At 41.6% G+C, this 21,134-nt stretch overlaps 2 protein-coding genes across 2 annotated transcripts in view; one reads left to right on the forward strand and one right to left on the reverse strand.

The window, feature by feature from the left end:
- The window catches only part of PLEKHA3 (pleckstrin homology domain containing A3), an 85,264-nt gene that overhangs the window by 36,382 nt on the left and 27,748 nt on the right, over window positions 1–21,134 (forward strand). The window lies entirely within an intron of this gene.
- TTN (titin) overlaps window positions 4,375–21,134 on the reverse strand; it is a 271,163-nt gene continuing 254,403 nt past the window's right edge. The window contains exons 297-314 of the mRNA XM_058549338.1: window positions 20,413–21,006; window positions 20,000–20,287; window positions 19,595–19,894; window positions 18,884–19,186; window positions 18,169–18,471; window positions 17,488–18,072; window positions 17,053–17,358; window positions 16,636–16,935; window positions 15,406–15,981; window positions 15,000–15,305; window positions 14,033–14,626; window positions 8,428–13,904; window positions 8,161–8,316; window positions 7,523–7,679; window positions 6,123–6,814; window positions 5,871–6,024; window positions 5,045–5,347; window positions 4,375–4,913 (exon numbers count right to left, since the gene is read on the reverse strand). Of these exons, the coding sequence (XP_058405321.1) occupies window positions 4,615–4,913; window positions 5,045–5,347; window positions 5,871–6,024; window positions 6,123–6,814; window positions 7,523–7,679; window positions 8,161–8,316; window positions 8,428–13,904; window positions 14,033–14,626; window positions 15,000–15,305; window positions 15,406–15,981; window positions 16,636–16,935; window positions 17,053–17,358; window positions 17,488–18,072; window positions 18,169–18,471; window positions 18,884–19,186; window positions 19,595–19,894; window positions 20,000–20,287; window positions 20,413–21,006 (11,693 nt within the window). The 3' untranslated portion in view covers window positions 4,375–4,614. The remainder of the gene's footprint in view (window positions 4,914–5,044; window positions 5,348–5,870; window positions 6,025–6,122; window positions 6,815–7,522; window positions 7,680–8,160; window positions 8,317–8,427; window positions 13,905–14,032; window positions 14,627–14,999; window positions 15,306–15,405; window positions 15,982–16,635; window positions 16,936–17,052; window positions 17,359–17,487; window positions 18,073–18,168; window positions 18,472–18,883; window positions 19,187–19,594; window positions 19,895–19,999; window positions 20,288–20,412; window positions 21,007–21,134) is intronic.

Raw genomic sequence — 21,134 nt, forward strand, 5'->3', positions numbered from 1 at the left:
CCTCCTTGTCTCACCCCACACTTCAGGTCACAGCTTTTACAAGTAACTTCCTCTAACCTGACTGTTTCCCCTTTCTCCGACTGGATCAGATGCCCCAGCAATGTGCTCTCAAATACCTTGGATTTTTTTTTTTTAATCATAGCACTTAATTTCATTTCTTAGGTGATATCCAGTTCCTCCTCCTATCAAGATCGAGTCCTCTTCACACTTTCCGTGTTTCTACCTACTGTAGCTTGTCTCAGCCAGCATCATACGCAGCCCCACTGAAAACAGTTCCAACATCAAATAAGTTTGGGGAGCACTGTCAGCTCTTGGAGAATCACAACATATACTAGCACATCAAAGGCCTGAGAAGTCCTGCATAAAGAAGTACAATTACCCAAGCCCTAAGTTTATTTGGCTGTGAAACACTTTTTTCAAAACATCTATCAACATCTTGACAAAGAGTGGAACATATTGACCCCAAAATACCAAAAGACATAAAAACTTAAGCTTTCATTTTTTATGACCTTAAAATAAATATTTATGGGCCAATCTATTTTCAAAAGTCCTTCTATTTATCTAGGAGACACTATTTTCTCCCATCACAAAGAAACTGGACTTTCTTTGCCTGAATTTCTCAAAATTACATTTAGGGCAGAGTAAACAAATATAAATTATTTTCTCTTCCTGGAGCACAATCATAAAATGTTATTCTTCAATCAGTCACCAAGGAGACTGCCAATTTAACCTGTTTTTTTTGGCTGTTTCTGATTTACCTACCTCCCTACCTCTACATGGTTCATCGGTATCATTAGCTACTATTGGATAGAGATAATAAATCCATCTTTTGAGAAATTCCATCAAAACACTTTCTATAAAAATGTTGTCCCATGCCCATCATTCTAGTGTTAGGGGTTGACTCGTGTCCCTTCAAAAAGATATGTTGGAGTCTTAACCTTACCAAGTACCTCAGGATGTGACCTTATTTGGAGATAGCATCTTTACAGAGATAATAAAGTTAAAATGAGGTACTTAGGGTGGACCCTAATCTAATACGCTGGTGTCCTTCTAAACGGGAAATTTGAACACACACATGCACACAGGGAGAATGCTATGTGAACACGAAGATGGCCATCTACAAGTTAAGCAGAGAGGCCTGGAACAGATCCTTCCCTAACAGCCCTCAGAAGGGACCAACCTGCTGATACTTTGATTTTGGACTTCTAGCCTTTCTGTAGTATAAGCCACTGAATGTGTGGTACTTTGTTCCAGCAGCCCTAGCAAAAGAATACATATACCTAGTGATCATGAGTGAGACCTATGCTAGGTCCCCTCAAAAACGATGCTTCTCTGGTCCCTGACTACAATGGTCGTCCCTAACATAATAATGATTGCTCATATTGACCCGGTGTTGTGCCAGGCACTGATCTAAGAGTTATACATGTAATTTATTGAATCTTCACAACAACCCTGTAAGGCAGATGTTGTTATTCCCATTTTATGGATGAGAACATCGAGGAACAGAGTTCAGTAACCTGCCCCAGGTCACACAAGTCAGTGAATAGCAGATGCTAGATTTGAGCTTGGTACTCCGGGTTATGAGTGCCCATGTGTAATTCCCACGTTATGGTGCTTATCAGGTAGCCAGGGAGTGGGGTTTATAAAATAGACAGGAAGCATTCAGCAAAAAGAGGAGCGGGATGATAGAGAGTATTCCTCATAATGGGGTTTCTGGATCCGCTGAGCTGGAATCAGGGAGCAGGCACAGGCGTTCTGCTCTCTGTCGCCCCCTGTCGACATAGTGAGAGAAAAGGTGGTCTGACTCGGAAATGATGCAATAATACTGAGAAACACTCCCGGGGTTGCTGAAGGTGGGGCGGTATGGAGCAGGAATCCTCTCCCCCTCCCCCTACCTGCGCCAGGGAGCACTGTTCTTGGAGGAGCTAGGGGAAGGAGGCTGGCTGGTAAACCCGGGAAGGGGTTCTTGTTCTAGCTGCAGTGCCTCTGACGGACTTCTCAGGATCCTCGCTTTGCAGTCCTCTCAGATGCGCCCTCGTGGCCACACTGTGCGCTTTCAGAGGCCGTGGGCTTCCGCTAATGCATGAAGTCAGTCTTCTCCTTTAGTGCAGATCTCCTTCGCTGGACAGATCGTTGCCCCTCCCTTCTCTGCCAGGTCCAAGTTGAAGTATAGGGCCTGTGAGCTCCAACTGCGGGAGATGCGCAATCCTTTCAGCTTTAGCATTCTCATCAAGACGGACTGTATCTCAGCCACGGTTAGGACATGTGAGAATATTAGCATGTCAGGGCTGGGAATCATCCTCAGGAATCACTCAGTAAGTCCTGCCTCTCATTTTAAGGTAAGAATAGGCATTTAAAGTTGTTAAATGGTGTAGTGGATGCTGTTGGTACCGCCCGGATCCCCCAGGGTATGTGTACCCGACCCCGAGTTTCTTGAGTGTTGGCTGTTTAGGGGTGCTAGTCTGCAGAGATTGCTGGGGCCAATAGGGGCCCCTCCTAGCCTGGGAGGTTATCCCCCGCCCCCCTCCCCAGCTTACAGCCTGTAGCCACTGAGTAGCCTATAAGGGGGTACAAAATGTCAGCCCTAGTTCAAAGATGGAACCAACTCTGGTACAATTTATGCTCCCTGTGGGATCAGGCTGAAGCTCTCGCTGAGACCACATTCTAGCTTAGCTTTCCTCCCCTGCCCTGCTTCCCTCACTCCCTTTTCCCCGAGAACAGTCCCTCACAAAATTCCTTATCCAAGAATCCCTGTCTTAGGCTCTGCTTTCAGGGAATCTGACTTAAGACAAAATAGTGGCTGAATAAATCAATGGAGACCTAAGATATTCTTTTGGAGAAGAAAAATTGAGAGTCCCTGTGCTTCAGCTTTAGCCACTGGTACTTACATTTAGGAGGTAATAATTTAGGCAAATAATCCACTTTATAGATTTATAATTACAATTATCTAATTGAAGTGGATAAATACAGATTTTTTTGGCACTAGATATTTTATTATCAAGTATAGATCAGTTGTGTAAAAAAGCATGGTAGGACTATATCATTTAAAACAACTTCTTTAGTTCTGAGGACCTTTATTTGTTCTGTCTCAATTTGGAGCTGCAGTAGTCAATATGGATTCAGTTGCACAACTGATCATTTTCCATGAAGCTGTCATTTTTCTCTTCGCTAGAGTCCTTGAGGGACAGGGTCTATATCATCTTGCTCATCTCTGCATTGTTCCCTGTGGTGTCTAGCACAAAATATTGTGAATTATAGATGTCTGATATCCATCTTTGATGGATTTAGTTGATCAGCTCCCATAAAAATATTTTTCTTGATAAGTTTAGAAGATTTAATCTGTTATTTTTGGGGATTTTTGTTAACTTTTGGGGATAAATTTATCCATGAGAACCATATCTATGCTTTTAAAAAATTGTTGAATACATTCAACACAATAATTTAAATATTGGCTTTAAAGAACTTATTAATATGGGCTATTTTGAACTGGAGTTGCTTTATCTGATCTATGATCATTTCTGTGATTCATGAAGGCGCATACCTCCCCAACCCCAGAATTCCACAGAAAACAACCAACCATGCATTTTGAGGTGCAGATAGCTTGCTTTATTTTGTTGTTACTATCTCAAGGAGGTCCAACAATTATAACTAACAATTGAATTTATACCTGCATGAAAAGAACTACATCAAATTGACATTTTGGGCAGTTAGTAATGATGTTGTTTTTTTTTTTAAATTTAACGACAGCTTTATTTTGTTGTTATTCTTGTTGATTTGTTTGCTGCGGCTCATTGCTTAGTTGCCCCGGTTTCTCAGGTGTAATTTAAATTTAGAGCTACCACACGAAGGCATTGGCTGCACCCAGGGACCTCCAAGAGTTGGCACTGCTCTGGCATAGGAATACTTGAATAGCTTGGTTAAATGAGGGGATGGCCAGGCGATGTTACTTTTCCAAGCAATCCAGGCACTCTCTATGGTCAGAGACAGTGTAAAATGAGCGAACAAAGTGCTGGCCGTTGCACTTTGCTCTGGTAATATTTAAGTCATGATAATTTTGAGTGTGACATCATCAGAGAAAATGTAAGATGTTAAAGTGTTGCTTACAGGAGGGTAATTGCAAACATCACCAACGCCTTACATTTCTGATTCAATAGGTATGGTGCACATATCAGGTGATGTGCACAGCATCATCTTTTAGGTGGATAGGACATCTTCAATGGGGAATTTCTCGACCCATTGAGGCATACTTAGACATCAACATTATGTTGAGGCACAAAGATTGATTAAGTGTTGAGCAGGGTATTCGTTCCATAAGCAACTTTCTCCTACCAACAGTTAGTTTCAAAAGTTACATTGTAAAATGTCATAAAATAAATGGTACAAAACTTTATAACCGTTAATCCGGCTATATACAGTATGTACATGTCACTAGAAAATGTATAATATTCTTAGGTCAATTACGAAAAGATTGAAATGCATATTTTTGAACTTTGACTCATTTAGATTGATACACAACTACTTTTTTTGAAAATATTTACAGATCAGAAAGATTAGTCCATGTGAATCATTTGTGAAAGGTTAAGAATGAGTCTGAGTATGAGAGCATAGGCCCTCTTAAATGGATCGAATATTTATATTCACAGTGGCAGAGTCAGATCCAAATTCATTCCCTAAGCTCAGGGTATAAAGTCCACCATCTTGTTTCTGTACGTCCATGATGATCAGAGTTGTCAGGTCATCTGTGTTTTCAATAAGGAATCTCCCTTGTTGTTCTTGATTTTTAATTTTTCTTCCACCACGGGACCATGTTATTTCCGGAGTAGGCTCACCCGTAAAAGCACAGGCCACTGTTAAAACTTTCCCCTCATCAATGCTGATGTCAGAGGGAAGAGCTTCAATTTTAGGTGGAATTCCTTTATGAAACAACAACAAAAAAGTTTTAGGATCACTGAATCAATGATTTGCTTTCTACTGAATTGTATGCACTAAAGACTATACCACACCACTAGGCTTGTCTACCTCTACCAGTAGTTTTATTGCTCACCTCTTATGCCTGCTTTAAGCATTCTACTAGTTGAGCTTTCCAGTTGTGTCATACTAGATTTTCCCATAAAACTGCTGGAACTCATTTCTACAAAGGACTCTTGCATGGAGGACATGCTTTGGGCAGACATGCTTGCAAATTTCATTTCAGTCATGCTGCTAGCGCTGCTGCTGCTGAAACTGCTGAAGGAGGCCTCCTTCTTAGAGGCAGACATTTGGACTGACTGAGACGAGAAGCTTCCGTGCAAGCTCGTGTCACCACTTGTCCTCAATACTACCTCTCTGGAAGGTTCTTCAACTAGAGCTGTGGAGCATAGCAGATACACAGTGAACATCAATGACATCTGGTTAATTGGTGACATCTGACATTGACTCACAGAAATGGAAGACTAAACACACACGTACAGAAACGTAACCCAAACAATTTGCTGTGGAAGCATAAGTAAATACATATATACATACATTTGTCAAGAGCTAGCTCAGTGTCTCCAAGAAACGAATCCTTATATTTCTATCATTACATTACATGCAGGTGCTAGAATCACTAGGAGAAAAATGATTAGTCGTATAAAAAATAATATATATAGTGCATTCTGAAAATAAACGTAACAGGGCAGTTGGTAGCTTTGCTTTGAAAGTTAACTTATCCACATTCTGTTTAGCTATAAAGAAACTTTGACCATAAGGATGACTTCACACAGGAGGCCTGTGCCTCTTACACATGGAATTTAACAAGACTCCTAAGAGTCTGCTATGCTCAGAAGACAAAGGCAAAAAAACACATACAGGCCTTGAGCGAGTAAGGAAAATGGCAAAGATATACTTACGAAGAACCGTTAAGGAAGCAGTAGCTGAACACTGGCCACGGAAATTTTTGGCCTTAATTGTGTACTTCCCACTGTCGCTTTCCGATGCATTTCGAATTTCAAGAGAATACACATTTCTGGAGCGACTTACGCTGATATTTGAAGAAACAGAAATCTAAAAAGGAGGAAAAAAAGAAGTATTTCCTTGAGCTCTTCAGGAGTAGAGGTGGTATTTCAAATTTTCTTCGCTAATATATTCATAAGTAAACTTACTGGCAGGTTGTCTTTAAACCATTCGATTTCTGGGGATGGCTCGCCACTGATTTCACAAGAAAAGAGAACATTTTGTCCTTCGTTAACATTCTGAGATCTGGGCTGTGAGATGAAAGCTGGAGCATCTGAGAGTTCTTTGCTCAGGGTCAGATCATACTGACACTTGATGATTCCTTGGCTGGTTTTGCCGATGCAGGTGAGGATTCCTGCGTCTTTGTGACCAGCCTGCTTGATGGTTAGGGTCTGATCGCTGCCTGAGACACCATATCTGTACTCCTCGGAGTTAGTAAGCTCTACGCCATTCAGTACCCATTTCACATCAGTGGCACCAGCAATGTTGGCTTTTAAAGTCACTTTCTGACCATCAGTTATGCTCATCTGAGTAGAAAATGCTTTAATCTCAGCCTGAGTTCTGATTTCTTCGGATGCCTGTGATGTTTTAGAGATTTCCTCATGGACAATGGATTTTTCCAGGGAAGTTGCTTCTGATTTCTTGACTTTTTCGGAAGTCAGAAGCTTTGAAGCTTCCTCTTTGAGGGCTAACTTTTCTTGTGATTTCATCTCTGACATCTTGATTTCTTCAGAAATTAGGGCTTTTTGGGAAATTTCTTCTTGGACAGCTGCCTTCTTCTGGGATGTAATTTCAGCGGTCTTTTGTGTGGATACTTTCTGTGCCTCAGTGTCTTTTACAGCTAAAAAAGAAACTTCTGTAAGGCAAACTTAACTGGAAAGAGGCCCCACCCTTTGCTCTTTTGTAGATTCTGCATGTGAATAATATACAAAGAAAAAATGTTGACTTCTGTATGCAGTGTAGGTAATACCTAATTCTTTCTCGGTCCCAATCTTGGAAAATTGTCATGCATGACTGAGATCAGTGTAATGATTCCTTGAACTAAACTAAATTGAAGATGATTCTTATGACTTAAGGAAAAAAAAAGTCTTGAAAAGAATAGTCAAAGGACTTAGGAGATTTAGATTAACAAAAAAATTGACTTATGTTTTAGAAGATTGAGATGAAAGCAAACTAATTTTAAGTGGGGAAACTAATATGGCTGTTTAACTTTGCATTGCTTTTGAAAATTAGCAAAAGTGACGGTTTAGGGAAGCAGTACCATTTTGTACATTCACCTGACTTTATTCTTAAACATTCCTGACTCTATGGAATCTTAAATAACACCACATACAATTAGGCACTTAATAAGTGCTTTTTATGCTGATATAAAAGTAGATGCTAACTTCAAATATGTGTATTTCTACATTTGTGTACAAATGGTATTCTAGAATTTCAAAAACAGTTTTATTTTAATACTTTCTTGTGTATGTGTGTGTAAGGGAGAGTGTTCAGAAATGTTTTCTTAATATTGTTTTCTGAAAAATGGTAAGAATCAAAGCCGACCTACCTTTTATTGTTAATTTGCAGCTAGAGGACACAGATCCAGCTGAATTTGTTACTGTACAAGTATAAAGCCCACTGTCAGAAGTATCAGTCTTATGAATTTCTAAGAGGAATCCTCCTTTGTCTTCAGAGAGTTTATATTTACCTCCTTGTGTAATAGCCTATAGAATGCAAGTGAGTTGAGTTTTATTATTTTTTATTTATTTATTTATTTATTTTTTAAACATTTATTTATTTAGTGAGGAAGATCAGCCCTGAGCTAACATCCATACCAATCCTCCTCTTTTGGCTGAGGAAGACTGGCCCTGAGCTAACATCTATTGCCAATCCTCCTCCTTTTTTTCCCCTTTTCTTCCCAAAGCCCCAGTAGATAGTTGTACGTCATAGTTGCACATCCCCCTAGTTGCTGCATGTGGGACGCCACCTCAGCATGGCCGGACAAGCGGTACATTCGTGCGTGCCTGGATCCGAACCCCGGCCACCAGTAGTGGAGCGCGAGCACTTAACCTCTAAGCCACAGGGCCGGCCCAGAGTTGAGTTTTAAAAAGTGATTTAATTTTAAACTTTCTTTGGGAGATGGGGATGCGGGAAGAGGTTTGTTTTTGAGAAGATAAAATTAAAGGACATTTAAGAACTGGTTACCTTTCCATCTTTTGTCCAGATGACAGTTGGCTGGGGTTCTCCAGTAGCTTTAACTGCAAATTTAGCAGTGCTATCTGAAGACACAGTTGTATCCTGCAGCCCAGCAACAATTACTGGCTTTGAGGAAATTGGTTCAGGAGCTTTTGGCTCAGTTTTCTTGGTTTCTGTTGACTCAGCAGTTTTCTGAGCTGTTTTCTTGATTTCTGTTGACTCAGTGGTTTTCTGAGCTGTTTTCTTGGTTTCTGTTGACTCAGCAGTTTTCTGAACTGATTTCTTGGTTTCTGTTGACTCAGCAGTTTTCTGAGCTGATTTCTTAGTTTCTGCTATGCTTGACACCTGCTCATGGATACTCTTAAAGGCTTGTCCCATAAACTGGAAGTTAGTTTTGGAAGTTCCACCATCACCAGAAATCTCACAAACATATTCTCCACAATCAGATTCAGTGAGGTTATGGATTTTGAGCTCATAGGTACCATCTGCTGAATAATGAAACTGGAAATGTCCGTTTTCCTTCAGTTTCTTGCCATCTTTATACCAGGTGACCTCTTTTGCAGATAATACACTACTTTCGACTGCACAGGTCAGCTTTGCAATATCTTTAGAAGCTTCTGCTTTCAGGGACTGAGTTATCTTGGGTGGGGCAGCGACTGGTAGCTGCTGGAGTTTCTCTGTTGGTGTGGGTTTTGTCTCTGTTGGTGATACAGCTTTTGGGTGAGAAGTCACCGGTTCCGGGGATTTCACTTGTTTTGGAGACTTAACTCCTTCTGGAGATTTCACCCGAGGCTCTGGGGATTTGACTCTTGGTGGTGCTGTCACAGCCTTTTCGGTAACCCTGGCCTTTTGAATAGTCAGAGTAAACTGTGCTTCTTGCTTCCCTTCACTGTTTTCCACCACCACGCTGTAGTTGCCCTCATCGGAAGCCTGGACTGAAGAGATCTCAAAGGTTGATTTGTACTTTGTGGTGGTCACTTGGTGGCGGGCGGAAGTACTGATCACTTGTCCTCCACGCAGCCAGGTCACAGTTGGTATCGGCTCACCATCTGTATCACAAGAAAACCTTGCAGACTCGCCTTCACAGACGGTTATGGACCTTGGCTTCGTTAGAATTCTCGCTGCCAAAGTCGTCTTGATCTTTCTGTGTGTGGATTTTTCCTCCAGCGACTTTTCTTCTATTGCAGCGCTTTTCATTTCTGCAGACGCGTGGTGTTCATATGATGAGAGACTTTCCCTTGTCTCTGTCATCTCTGATTTCATTTCCCTGACTGAAGAAGAAGCTTCCATCTCAGATGTTTTCTTAAATGAAGACACCGCGTATGCCTCTATTTTCGTCAGCTCAGGGAAAACAGATCGGGGGACATCTTCATCTCTGCGCCGGGAAGCGTAGGTGGTATAATCCCCTCCCGTTACGTCCAAGGTCGCATAGTCAGAAGCTTCACCTTTGTAGTTGGTGCAGACAGCACGGTATGTTCCACTGTCATCAATATGACAGTCCAGAATTTCCAGGGTCAGGACCCCACTCATGTTGGTGTAATGAATCTTACTGCTCTCTTGGAGTTCGACACCATTGTGGTACCATTTAACCTCGGCAGTTGGCTTAGACTGAACGTTTAAGATAAAACGTGTATTTTGGCCACACGGTACCCTGTGGGAGCGCATTCTCAATGTGATTCTAGGGGCATGGTCCAGCGTGAAAGGCTGCTGACTCAAAACTTCATACTTCCTTTCTGAGGTCTTCTGAGTCTTTAAAGCAGCTTTCATGGATTCATACCTGGAAAAGATATCAAATCTTGCAGCCCTCTCAAATCTTGAGAGTGATCTCTCACTAGATACAGGGCTAGGGGAACGTGGGCGAGTTCTCTCTGGAGTAGGAGACCTTCTTTGTGTGTCATCTTCAGATTCATCTTCATATTCCTCAGCTGGTCGTGGACGTGACCGGATCAGCTCAGACACCGGTCTCATTAACTCAATATAAGTTGGAGACAGGGAGCGCCGTCGTCTCAGTAGTCTAGACACAGATGCGGATTCCTCTCTTTGAGCATGTTTTGAGATTTCATATTCTTCCTCAATTTCTGTTATTTCTGTCACTTCTCTCTGTCGTCTTGATTTCTTTCTAGACTTTTCTTCCCTTGACATGTGGTCAAGCTCGCTTTTGTATGCTGAGAGACGCTGGGTGGTAGTAACTGGACGAAGCAACTCTTCATCCTCTTTCTCAGCCGTGATTCTTTGCCGTTGTTTCGGCTGTCTGTAGGAGGCCCGGGCATGCCGTTCATGCAGTTCCGCATAACTGATACTAGTCTCAGCCTTCACTGGGATGTGATAGGTTGAATATCTGAAGTCTTTCCTTGTTTCCTCCACCTTGACATGAGCTTGTGGTGAAGAGTAACGCAGACTAGATAGCTCAAAACGTGGAGGGCTTCGGCTTGGGGGTGAAGCTGAGAAACCTAATTCAAGCTCTTCTTCAAGACGCAGCCTCTCTTCTTCTGTCCTTTTCATTGCCAAGTAGTCATCAATGGGCAGGAGTAATTCTTCATCTGAGATGTCACCAAGAGAACGTCTTCTCGGTCTGTAATAAAAGTAATAATCAGGAGAAGGTGTACGCTGGCGTGCTGGTCTCACCATTTCAAGATCATCTTGGGACAGTTTGGGAATACGCCATCTAGGTCTGTATTGATCTGTGATGCGTGGAAGGGGCATCACATAGAACTGTTCCCATCTTGAAAGGCGGATGCGCTTGGGTCTTTTCTGTACAACTCTGTCAATTTTCCCAGGCATTTCGAATTGATCACGTATCTTTTTGTACCATTTCATGTCAGACATAGGCACAAACTGCTTAATGTGTTGGTCTTCTTCTATGGTAGTCTGTTTGTACTTGCGTGGCTCTGGTACTTCATAAGGCATACGGAGTTTTCTCTCCTCCTTCTTTTCTTCTGTCTCAAGTCGGAATTCCCCTTTTACGGTCTTGGTGCTTATAGCTGGTTTGTAAAGGATGGCAGCTTCTCTCAGAGCCTCTTGGGCTACGTGTGTCAGTGGCACACTTTCAGTTCCAGAAAGAATTTCAGCCATTCTTAGCGTCTTGTCAATTCGCCTTTGTACATGTCGTTCGCGCTCCTCTGTGCTCTTGTATTCATGTTTGACGTACCTCAAGCGTTCCACTTGTAGGTGAGCCTGGCAGCTGGTGGATCCCGCTGTGTTTGTGGCTGTGACCCTATAATAACCCGTGTCTTCAGGCAAAGTATCCCTGATGTGCAAAGCATAATAGTCCAAGCCTTCATGGATAATTTCAATGTTGGGCCCGAGGGACAGTGGCTGACCATCTTTCTCCCATTTTAGTGTTGGTGTGGGGATGCCAGACACTCTGATCTCAAAGCAGACACTTTGGCCTTCTTGGCATTCTGCATTTGCCAGTAGCCGTTTGAACATGGGTCTTAAGGTTGTATCTGTTGGAGGTGGGTGTGGGGTTACAGTCAGCTTTGCTTTACAGCTGTCTTCACCGTATTTGTTCCTTGCCACAACAGTATACTCAGCATCATCATCTAGAGTTACGCTGCTGATTGTTAATTGGTAAAGACCCTTGTCAGACTCAAATGTGTACTTCCTGTCATCATCACCTGGTTTGATTTTCTGACCTGACTTATACCATGTTACGCGAGGCTCTGGGTGGACGGTTATAGTTACTCCAAACCGGACATTTTCACCCATATAAGCTGTCTTGTTATAGAGAGGCAGAGTAAATTCTGGTGGCCTTTCTAGGAGTCTCATTGTATCAGTTCTGCGCTTAATTTTCTTCATGGTTCTACGGCAGTAATAGTCATAAACTTCTCTCACACCTTTAACAAATAGCTCTGCGTAAGAACTATCTTCACCGTAGTCATTGACTACTTTGCATCTGTAGGTACCATCATCGAATTTGGTAATGTGTTTGACATACATGGTGGCCACTCCATCTTCATAGGTGATTTCATATTTCTCACTGTTCTCCAGCTGTCTGACACCAAAGTACCAGGTCACTTGGGTAGACTGGTCATAATTTTCAATTTTGCATACATATTTGACATGTCCTCCTTCTTCACCAACTGCATGCATTATCTGCCCAGAAACTGGGCCAATTTCAATGGACGCTACTTTAACTTTAGCAACACTCACTCCCTTCTGAGATCGAATTGCACCACCACAGGAGATCCGGGCTGCTGACACAACCATGTTGAGGTCTTTCTTGATCAGGGTGTGGTAGTAACGCCGGTGTTTTAATGTTCTGATGACTTTAGTACTGACTCTTTCTATCTTCTGCTTCAGCCATGGGTGCTGGAGTGCCTCAGATGCTGTCATGCGAGATTTTCTCTCTCTCACTAATAGCCGGTCAACAAAATCCATGGCTTCAAGGCTAATCTCTTTGAATGCTTCTTCATCAAAAGTAAATTCAGCATTCATGATGTTCTCAATTATCTGTTGGTTAGTTTCAGCCAGGAATGGATTGATACCACTCAACAGCACATACACCAGTGTTCCAAGTGACCACATGTCTGTGGCTGTGCTGACAACATCATGGTGGTGGACCTCGGGTGCATAATATTCAGGGGCAGTGAACATAAGCCTAAAGTTGTCCCCTGGCTTCAGCTGACGGGCTTGACCAAATTCTATGATTTTAATGATGGAGCTCCTTCTTGTTTGGTAAATGATATTTTCTGGTCTAATGTCAAAGTGTCCAATATTATGACTATGTAAGAACTCAAGTGCTTCGCAGACCTGGCGAACATAACTTACAATTTCTCTTTCATTAAGTTCAAAAGCGCTTGTATTAATGCGTTCAAATATGTCAAGTCCTGATATGAACTCAAAGATCATAACTAATTCTTCCATGCTTTCAAATGATTCATGGAGGTATAAGATGTTTCTGTGCCTAGCAATGTTGAGGATGGAAATTTCCTTCTTTACCAAAACCTGATCAGTCCCTTTGACTTTAACAAATTTGGCCATGTATGTCTTCTTTGAGGATGTTTCAACACAACGGTGGACGATTCCAAACTGACCACGCCCAAGATCTTCAGCAATCATGTATTTCTCGTAGAGTTCCTTGGTTGAAGAGTGAGATGCTTTAGTCATGGAAACTTCTCTGGTTTCATCTACCTCTTCATCGTAGTTCATAGCTCTGGTCTTATCTTCTTTGGTTATAGTTGGTTCTGAAGGCTCAGAAGGCTTGCTCAGGCCAAATTTATTTTCAGCTATTACGCGGAACTGGTAACTTGTTTTTCCAAATAAGTTGATCACGGTATAACGTGTTTCTCGGGCCTGTCCCACACGGAGCCATCTTTCTGCAGTGGTTGCACACTTTTCAACAATGTAGTTGGTGATTTTGCTGCCGCCGTCAGAAGCTGGCTCAGTCCACGTTAAGTTGACAGAATCTCGTGAGACGTCACTAACTTTGACTCCTCTGGGTGGGTCAGGAACATCAGCCACATCCAGTTCAACTGTCTTCTGATCAATTCCAAATCTATTTTTAGCACAGACCACATAGAAACCAGCATCTTTTCTCTCCACTCCGTTGGGGAAAACAAGTGATGTGAAAGATCTTGTGACGATAACTTGGTAGTGGCCATTATTGTCAATGAGATCTTGTCCTTTCTGCCAGGTGATCACGGGATCTGGTTTGCCACTGAAAGGGATCTTGATGCTGACCACCTCACCTCGGAGAGCGTGAACTGCTCCCATGCCTTCAAGAGTCTTAGGCAAATGTATCTTAGCTGGAACTGTATCAGAATAAAAGAAGAAAGAATGTAATTTAGCAATACCTAACACTACTTGAGTGTAACACCTCCCCCCTCAATGAATAATATGTCATCTAGCACCAAATTGATGTTTACTAATTTGTTTTTACCTTCCACTTCCAAGGAGGCAGTGCCAGACACAGATCCCCCTTGGTTGGTAGCTCTGACTTGGTAAACCGTGGCATCATCATCTGTGACACTTGCAATGATGAGCTGGTGGTAGCCACCCTTAAACTCTTGAATCCTGTACTTTAATCCATCTGCAATGATTTCTTTGCCTTGTCTGTACCATTTCACAATAGGTTTCGGGTGACCAGTCACTTTGCAGACCAAAGTAGCATTGCTCTGATATCTGACATGTAGATTTCTCAGTTCCTCTTTAAAGTGTGGTGCCTGAATGGGGACATCAGATGTGGGAGTGACAGGTTCTGATGTTTCACTCCATTCGCTTTCCCCACCTAGGTTTTCACATTTCACACGGAACTCATATTCAAGACCTTCAATAAGGTTTTGCACTGAAAAGACGGTTTCTCGAATTTCATCTGTTGTCACAGCAATCCATTTATTCTGCTTCTTCTCACGCTTCTCAAGGTAGTAATTTCTAATCTTTGCACCTCCATCACTGGCAGGTGGCTTCCAAGCCACAACACAAGAATCTTTTGTGACAGCAGTAATAGTTGGTTTTCCAGGAGCACCTGGCTTTTCTATTTAAAACAAACAAAAAAGATTTGAGTCATGTGGTGAAACAGGCAGCTTTATTAAAAGCTTATTTTTTAAAAATAAAATGCTATGAACCTAAAGTTCTATTAATAGCTATTGCAGAAAAATGAAATTGGTTACTTTATGCTAAGAAACTTATCAAAATACAAAGTTTTTTTTTAAAGAAGAAGCAATAAGGAATATGTTTGTCCTTTTAGGTATGCAAAAATTCAATTTAAGTGAGATAAAAGGCACTTGTACTTTATCCAAATCTTTGCTATTTCCTTTCAAAATTTATTTCTGTGAAAAAGAGTTTTACGTAAAGATGGAATTTTACATTAGGAAGATTGTAGAGGTTGTACAAGAGGTTGTACTCACCAAACGGACTCTTAATGATCACAACTGAGGAGACCTCCAGAGGGTCACTGATGCCGAAAGTGTTCTGAGCCGAAACCCGGAAGTAATAGCCAGCATTTTCTGTGAGGTTCACAATTCTACACGTTGTTACTGAGATGGCTGAAGACACCAATTGCCATTCAGCCCCTTCCTTGGCCTCACATTTCTCCACCACATAATTGGTGATCCAGGAGCCGCCATCATCTGCAGGTGGTTTCCAGCTGATCACCACAGAGTTCTTCAATAGAGCTTCAATCACAATTGGTCCTGTAGGTTTGTCTGGTTTATCTGTTGGGGGAAAATACAATTATAGTGGTTTTCAAAGTGTGTCTCCCAAGATCTTTTCTTTCTTTAAAGATAAAAAACACTGAAAATGAAAATAAAATACCTTGTATTTCCACATCAAGGATGGCATCAACTGTTCCGAGAATGTTGCTGAGCTGAACTTTGTATTTCCCAGCATGAGTTTTACGTTGGACATTCTTCATGACGAGATGAGTATAATGCTCAGTATTTTCAATAGTAATGTTTTCTGAGTTTTGCAGAAGTTTCTGGCCATGGAACCAAGTGATAGTAGGTACTGGACGACCAATGTACATAACATGAAGTCGAAGTGTTGAACCCACAGCACCATAATATTTCTCTTTTAGTGGGTAACCGGGATGGAACTGCGGTGTTGCTTGCAAAAGAAGCTTACTACTGGTTTCTACTTCTCCAACCTCATTGGTAGCTATGCAGGTATAAACACCTTCATCTTCTTGTTCCTCTGTCATTACTGTCAGAGTATGTGTGCGTCCATCTGAAGACATTTTGTACTTCCGGCTTTGTATGAGCTCCTTACCAAATCGGTACCATTTAATGTCAGGTAGAGGCCTTCCAACAATCTGGCATGAGAGCTGAGCAGCTTCACCCAATTTGGTGATAACATCCTTCAATTCTTTGCGTACTCCTGGCGCCTCTCCAGCTGAAGGATATGAAAGATAATATTAATACATTATTGTTTCTACTGAATTCTCTGTTTCTCTATAATCCTCTGTCCCTGTATATCAGGAATGAATTTATCCTATTGACTAATACTTTATTAGATACCGTAATTTATGTATGAGTCTAGTGCTTAAAAACTCTTCGCAGTGATTGAGGGTCATATGGAAAATAGGGATTCAATGAGCACATCATCATATTATTATGTAGAGTAGCTTTTCATGACTGGTAGGCATTAACAATGCATAGGGTTTTGGGGAAATATGAGCTTTCTCTATAAATCTGTAGTATCTTTTTGCCCTTATTTAGGTTCACTGAAGTGGGTGGGGTACATTTGTCGACGCTTCCAGTCTTGTTAGGAAGTATTAAAAAAACCCATTGCATCCAAGGGGGAAATTGCTCTAGGAATGTGCTCAGTTCACTGTACCTAACATCTGCTGAGGTTATGTGCTTAGAATGACTTCCTATAGGACATATCAATTATTCCCTGTGTATGCATTGCCAAAGGGAGTGATTTCTTTCCAAACACTTGCTCTCCAATAAAGCTTTCTGGAGATCTACTTAGTATACAGGAATAATTAGCCTTAACATGTTGCTTAGTTTGTAAATCATAAGCAGAGAATTAACGGCTACTTACATGTTAGTTTAGTCTTTACAGACATAGCAGTTCTTCGAGGTCTGCTAAGTCCAGTCTCATTCTCAGCAAAAACCCTGAATTCATATTCAGTAGCTTCCAGCAAACCCCCTATTGTGAATTGCCTGTCCTTGATGCGGTCCTTATTGCTCTTCTTCCAGGCACTGTCTCCAGACTGTCTATATTCAACCCAGTATCCAAGGATTTCTTTGCCTCCATCACATTCAGGTTTCTCCCACTGTAGAGAGACGCTGTCTTTGGATATTGAAAGAATCTCAAGTTCTCCAGGTTGGCTTGGCTTATCTGAAATGTTTTAAAACAATTGGAAAAAAGAAATCAGCTTTACTGCTGAAATGAAAGAAAAAGACCAAAGATGGCTTGCCTCTTTGATTCCAACCCCTTTGGAAACTCTCTCCTTACCAAATGGATCTTTGCAAACAACCGGTTCAGAAGCAGGGCTGGTCTCGCTTAGGCCAACATCATTCTGTGCAATGATGCGGAACTGATATTCAGCATCAGGAACAAGCCCCGTGACTGTGTACATTGTGGTGGTTATCTGAGTCTTGTTGTGTCTGACCCACTTGTCAGTGGATGTCTCCCTGCGCTCAATGTAGTAGCCTGTGACTCGAGAACCACCATCGTCTTTGGGCCTTGACCAGGACAGGCTGACAGAACTCTTTGTTACATCGAGTACTTCTGGAGGATTGCTTGGAGGCTCCGGAGGGTCTAGGAATATAAGTGGAAAACACACGTGTGTTAGCATACAGTCCCAAATCTTGTAAGCTGGTGGCTTTCATTTCAAAACAAAAGAGTACTGAAAGAACTTTTACAGTGTGTGGTTGGAAGAGCACTTACTCAGTGGTGTTTTGGGGATGACTGGTTCCTCAGATTTCAAGGGTTTGCTTATTCCAAACTGGTTTTCTGCTGAAACACGGAAATGGTATTCCACGTTTTCTTTGAGGCCTTTTACCACCAGAGATGTACCTCGGACTCTGGAATCAATGGTATACCAGGCAGCTTTAGGCACTTCTCGCCTCTCGAGGATGTATCCTAAGATGTCAGCACCACCATCATCGGCAGGGGGTCTCCAGCTGACCCTTACAGAGCGAGCTTGTATGTCGTCATATTCAAGTGGCCCTTCTGGAGTGTTGGGGTTTCCTATCACCCTGACCTTGATGTAAACAGCCTTTTTGCCACATTTGTTTTCCAGAACCAGGTCGTAAGTGCCGGAATCATCTCTGTCTGCTTCTTTGATCACAAGCTCAGTGTGAGTTTCAGATGTTGCAATCATGGCACGCTTACTAATATCTTGGCCTTCCTTGGTCCATTTACATATTGGGAATGGTTTTCCTTTGATTGGTATGGTAAGTCTGATGACTCCACCTTGTCTTACAAAGATACCTTCCTGGTATCTTTCATCTAGTTCATAATCAGGATATTCTGGGAAAAAAGGGAGGGTTACAATTTAGCATTTTTTTTGGTAGGAAATAAGTCTTAAGGCAATTATAGCAGAAAGTAAATGATCATATGTCTTACCAAGCATTTCAGTGACTTTGACTGTTCCTGGTACCTCAGCGGGCTCCCCAGGTCCACCAGCATTACAAGCTAGGACACGGAATCTGTACTCAGCGCCCTGAGGTAGGTGTGTTAGAGTATACTCCCGAATCTTGGTTGGGGTGGTGTTACATTTGGTCCATTCATGTTGATCTACTTTTTGCATTTCAATCAAGTAGCCTGTGACTTTAGATCCTCCTTCATCTTCTGGAACACTCCAGGCCAGGGAGACTGATGTCCTTGTTGTATCAGTAACTCTTGGGTTTTGTGGCTTTCCTGGAGGAGCTGGGGATAAGAATAAGACAACCCCATACTTGTTAAAGTTGCTGCAAAGTTGACAATCAACTGTGCCACCTAACAAATTCAGTGAGTGTGGAAACATGGACTGTTAGCATTAGAATATTTTTTGTTTTGTAAAACTTCCATTCATTTTATCAATTAAAAATACTTAAAGCTCTTCCTTTTTCCTCTGTCGTAAATGTGCTTTATGTTCACTACTACTATCTTACATTTATCTGCAATTTTTCAAGTGCTTTTAGAAATATTAACTTACTGGAAATATTCTATATATTGATTGTGAGGGTAGTTACACAACAGTACGTTTTCCAAAACTTATAGAACTATATAGTTCAGAAGAGTGAACTTTACTACATTAAATTATACCTCAGTAAACTTGACTTATACAAAATATATTTACCAATTGGATCCATGGCAACAATGGGTTTGGAAGGACGACTTGGTTTTCCAGTCCCTCTGGCGTTAATGGCTGTGACACGGTGTTCATATTCTAAGCCTTCAATAAGGCCAGTGGAACGGTACCGTGTCATTGTCACTGGTACTTTATTTACACGGACCCATCGGTCTGCTCTCACTTCTTTGCGCTCCACTATGTAGCCAGTCACTTGGGAGCCACCGTCATCCTCTGGTGGATACCAAGTAAGAGTCATGCCATCACGGGAGACATCAAATATCTGTAATGTTTCTGGAGGTCCAGGAATACCTGCAGCAAGACAATGATAAACACAATATGGCAATATGAATAAACAGATAAAGACTGACACATCTGTATAAGTGCGTCTTAGCTTTTTAAATAGTATATGACTCTCGAGATTATTTTTCCAATGCTTTCCTTTTTGTACTTTTCTCGCTGTTTCTCCTTTTCTTCAATTCTATAAACATTTATTAAGCATGCACTCTATTTTTTTCTCACTATAGCATAGCTAGTTCTTCTTCCCTCCCTTCTATCCATGTTGAAAACTTCCAAGAACAGGAGGTTTAGAAATCTTAGACCCTAGGTTAATTTTGCGACCAATTTTTACTTACATTAGGGCATATTAAAAACAAATCTCTTTTTGTTAACATTCAGAATCAGAGATGGGGAGAACAGTAGAAGGGTCCAAGGACTTACTGATTCTGCTGCGACATTCTATGATCTCAGATTGCAAGTAAGATCCAATCCCAAAGCGGTTGGTTGCAGCCACACGGAACACATACTCATTTCCTTCAGTGAGTCTGGTAAACTTAAATGTCTGTCTAGTCACTGACTCAGACACTGGCAGCCATCCTGGACGATGGGCATCACGTTGTTCTACCACATAACCACTCAGTGGAGCACCACCATCCAATTCAGGTGGTTCCCAGGAAATGGTAACTGAAGTAGCATCAATTTCATCAATCTTGATAGGCCCAGTTGGTGGACCAGGCTTGTCTATGAAAGAAAAAGAAATTTGGGAAATTAATTTTCACTTCAAATCAAAATTGGGTGACTGAACATCAACAACAACTTGCTTGTGTCTCTGTCACACATCCTTACCAAGAATGATAACTTTAATGGTCTCTGAAGTAGTTCCAGTTACATTCTTCAATTCAAGTGTATATTCTCCAGTATCTCTGATAGTGGTTTCACGGATGGTTAATTTAGCTACTTTAGTATGAGTTTCAACTGTGACACGGTCTGATTCTCTTAGTTTAGAACCAGCAAAGAACCAGGAAGCAGCAGGAGGTGGGCGACCAGCGATTGGTATCACCAGCTCTACTGGTCTGCCGGCTGGGACATGGATGGTCTTTTGAGGCATTGAGGAAAGATCGATTGTTGGCAACACTATGAGAAAGAAAGTAGGCATTTATTCTTAAGCATTATTTCTAATGACAAAGTGTCATGAATTCTGAATGTTTTCTTTATTTTACTTTACTGTTATTGTTATTTTTTGGTGATCTGGTACATACCTCTGAGATCTTGTACAGTCACTGCTGTGATGATCTCTCTTGCTTCTGACACGCCTTTCTCATTTTGTGCCCTTACTCTAAATAAGTACTGTTCACCTTCATTTAAGGAAATAACTGTGTGCTCTAGGACTGTGGGTTTTAAGGTGGCAACCTTCATCCATCTCTCAGTGCCAGCTTTGCAGGCCTCGAGAACATATCCAGTGAGTCGGCTACCACCATCGTAAAGTGGTTTTTCCCAGGCAAGAGTCACAGTTGATTTGGTGACATCGACCACTTCTAGCTTTGTAGGCACCAAAGGCACTTCTGAGACCAGAACTGCATCGGATGTTTCACAAGGTTCTCCAATGCCATAAATATTTTCTGGCAACACTCTGAAATAGTACATGGTTCCTTCTACAAGTCCAGAAATTCGGTAAAGTGTCTTGCTGCATTTGGTAGTTACTGTTTTGAATGCTCTCATGGCAGCTTCACGCTTCTCAATAATGTAGTTGTTGACAGGGGCTCCACCATCAATTGTGGGAATTTCCCAAGTAATGGTCACAGAATCTCTGGATACTTCCTTAACTTTCACTGAAGGACAGGGACCAGGAGTATCTAAAAAATAGAATGAAAGATCCATACTTCTTATTTGCCTGATTGGTTGATAGATTTTTTTTTTTTTTGCACGAAAATATACTCAACATAGTTCCTCTCTAGAGAGGTGTTCAATCATAGGTCAAATT

Source organism: Diceros bicornis, chromosome 10, assembly GCF_020826845.1.
Source record: "Diceros bicornis minor isolate mBicDic1 chromosome 10, mDicBic1.mat.cur, whole genome shotgun sequence".
Taxonomy (NCBI): domain Eukaryota; kingdom Metazoa; phylum Chordata; class Mammalia; order Perissodactyla; family Rhinocerotidae; genus Diceros; species Diceros bicornis.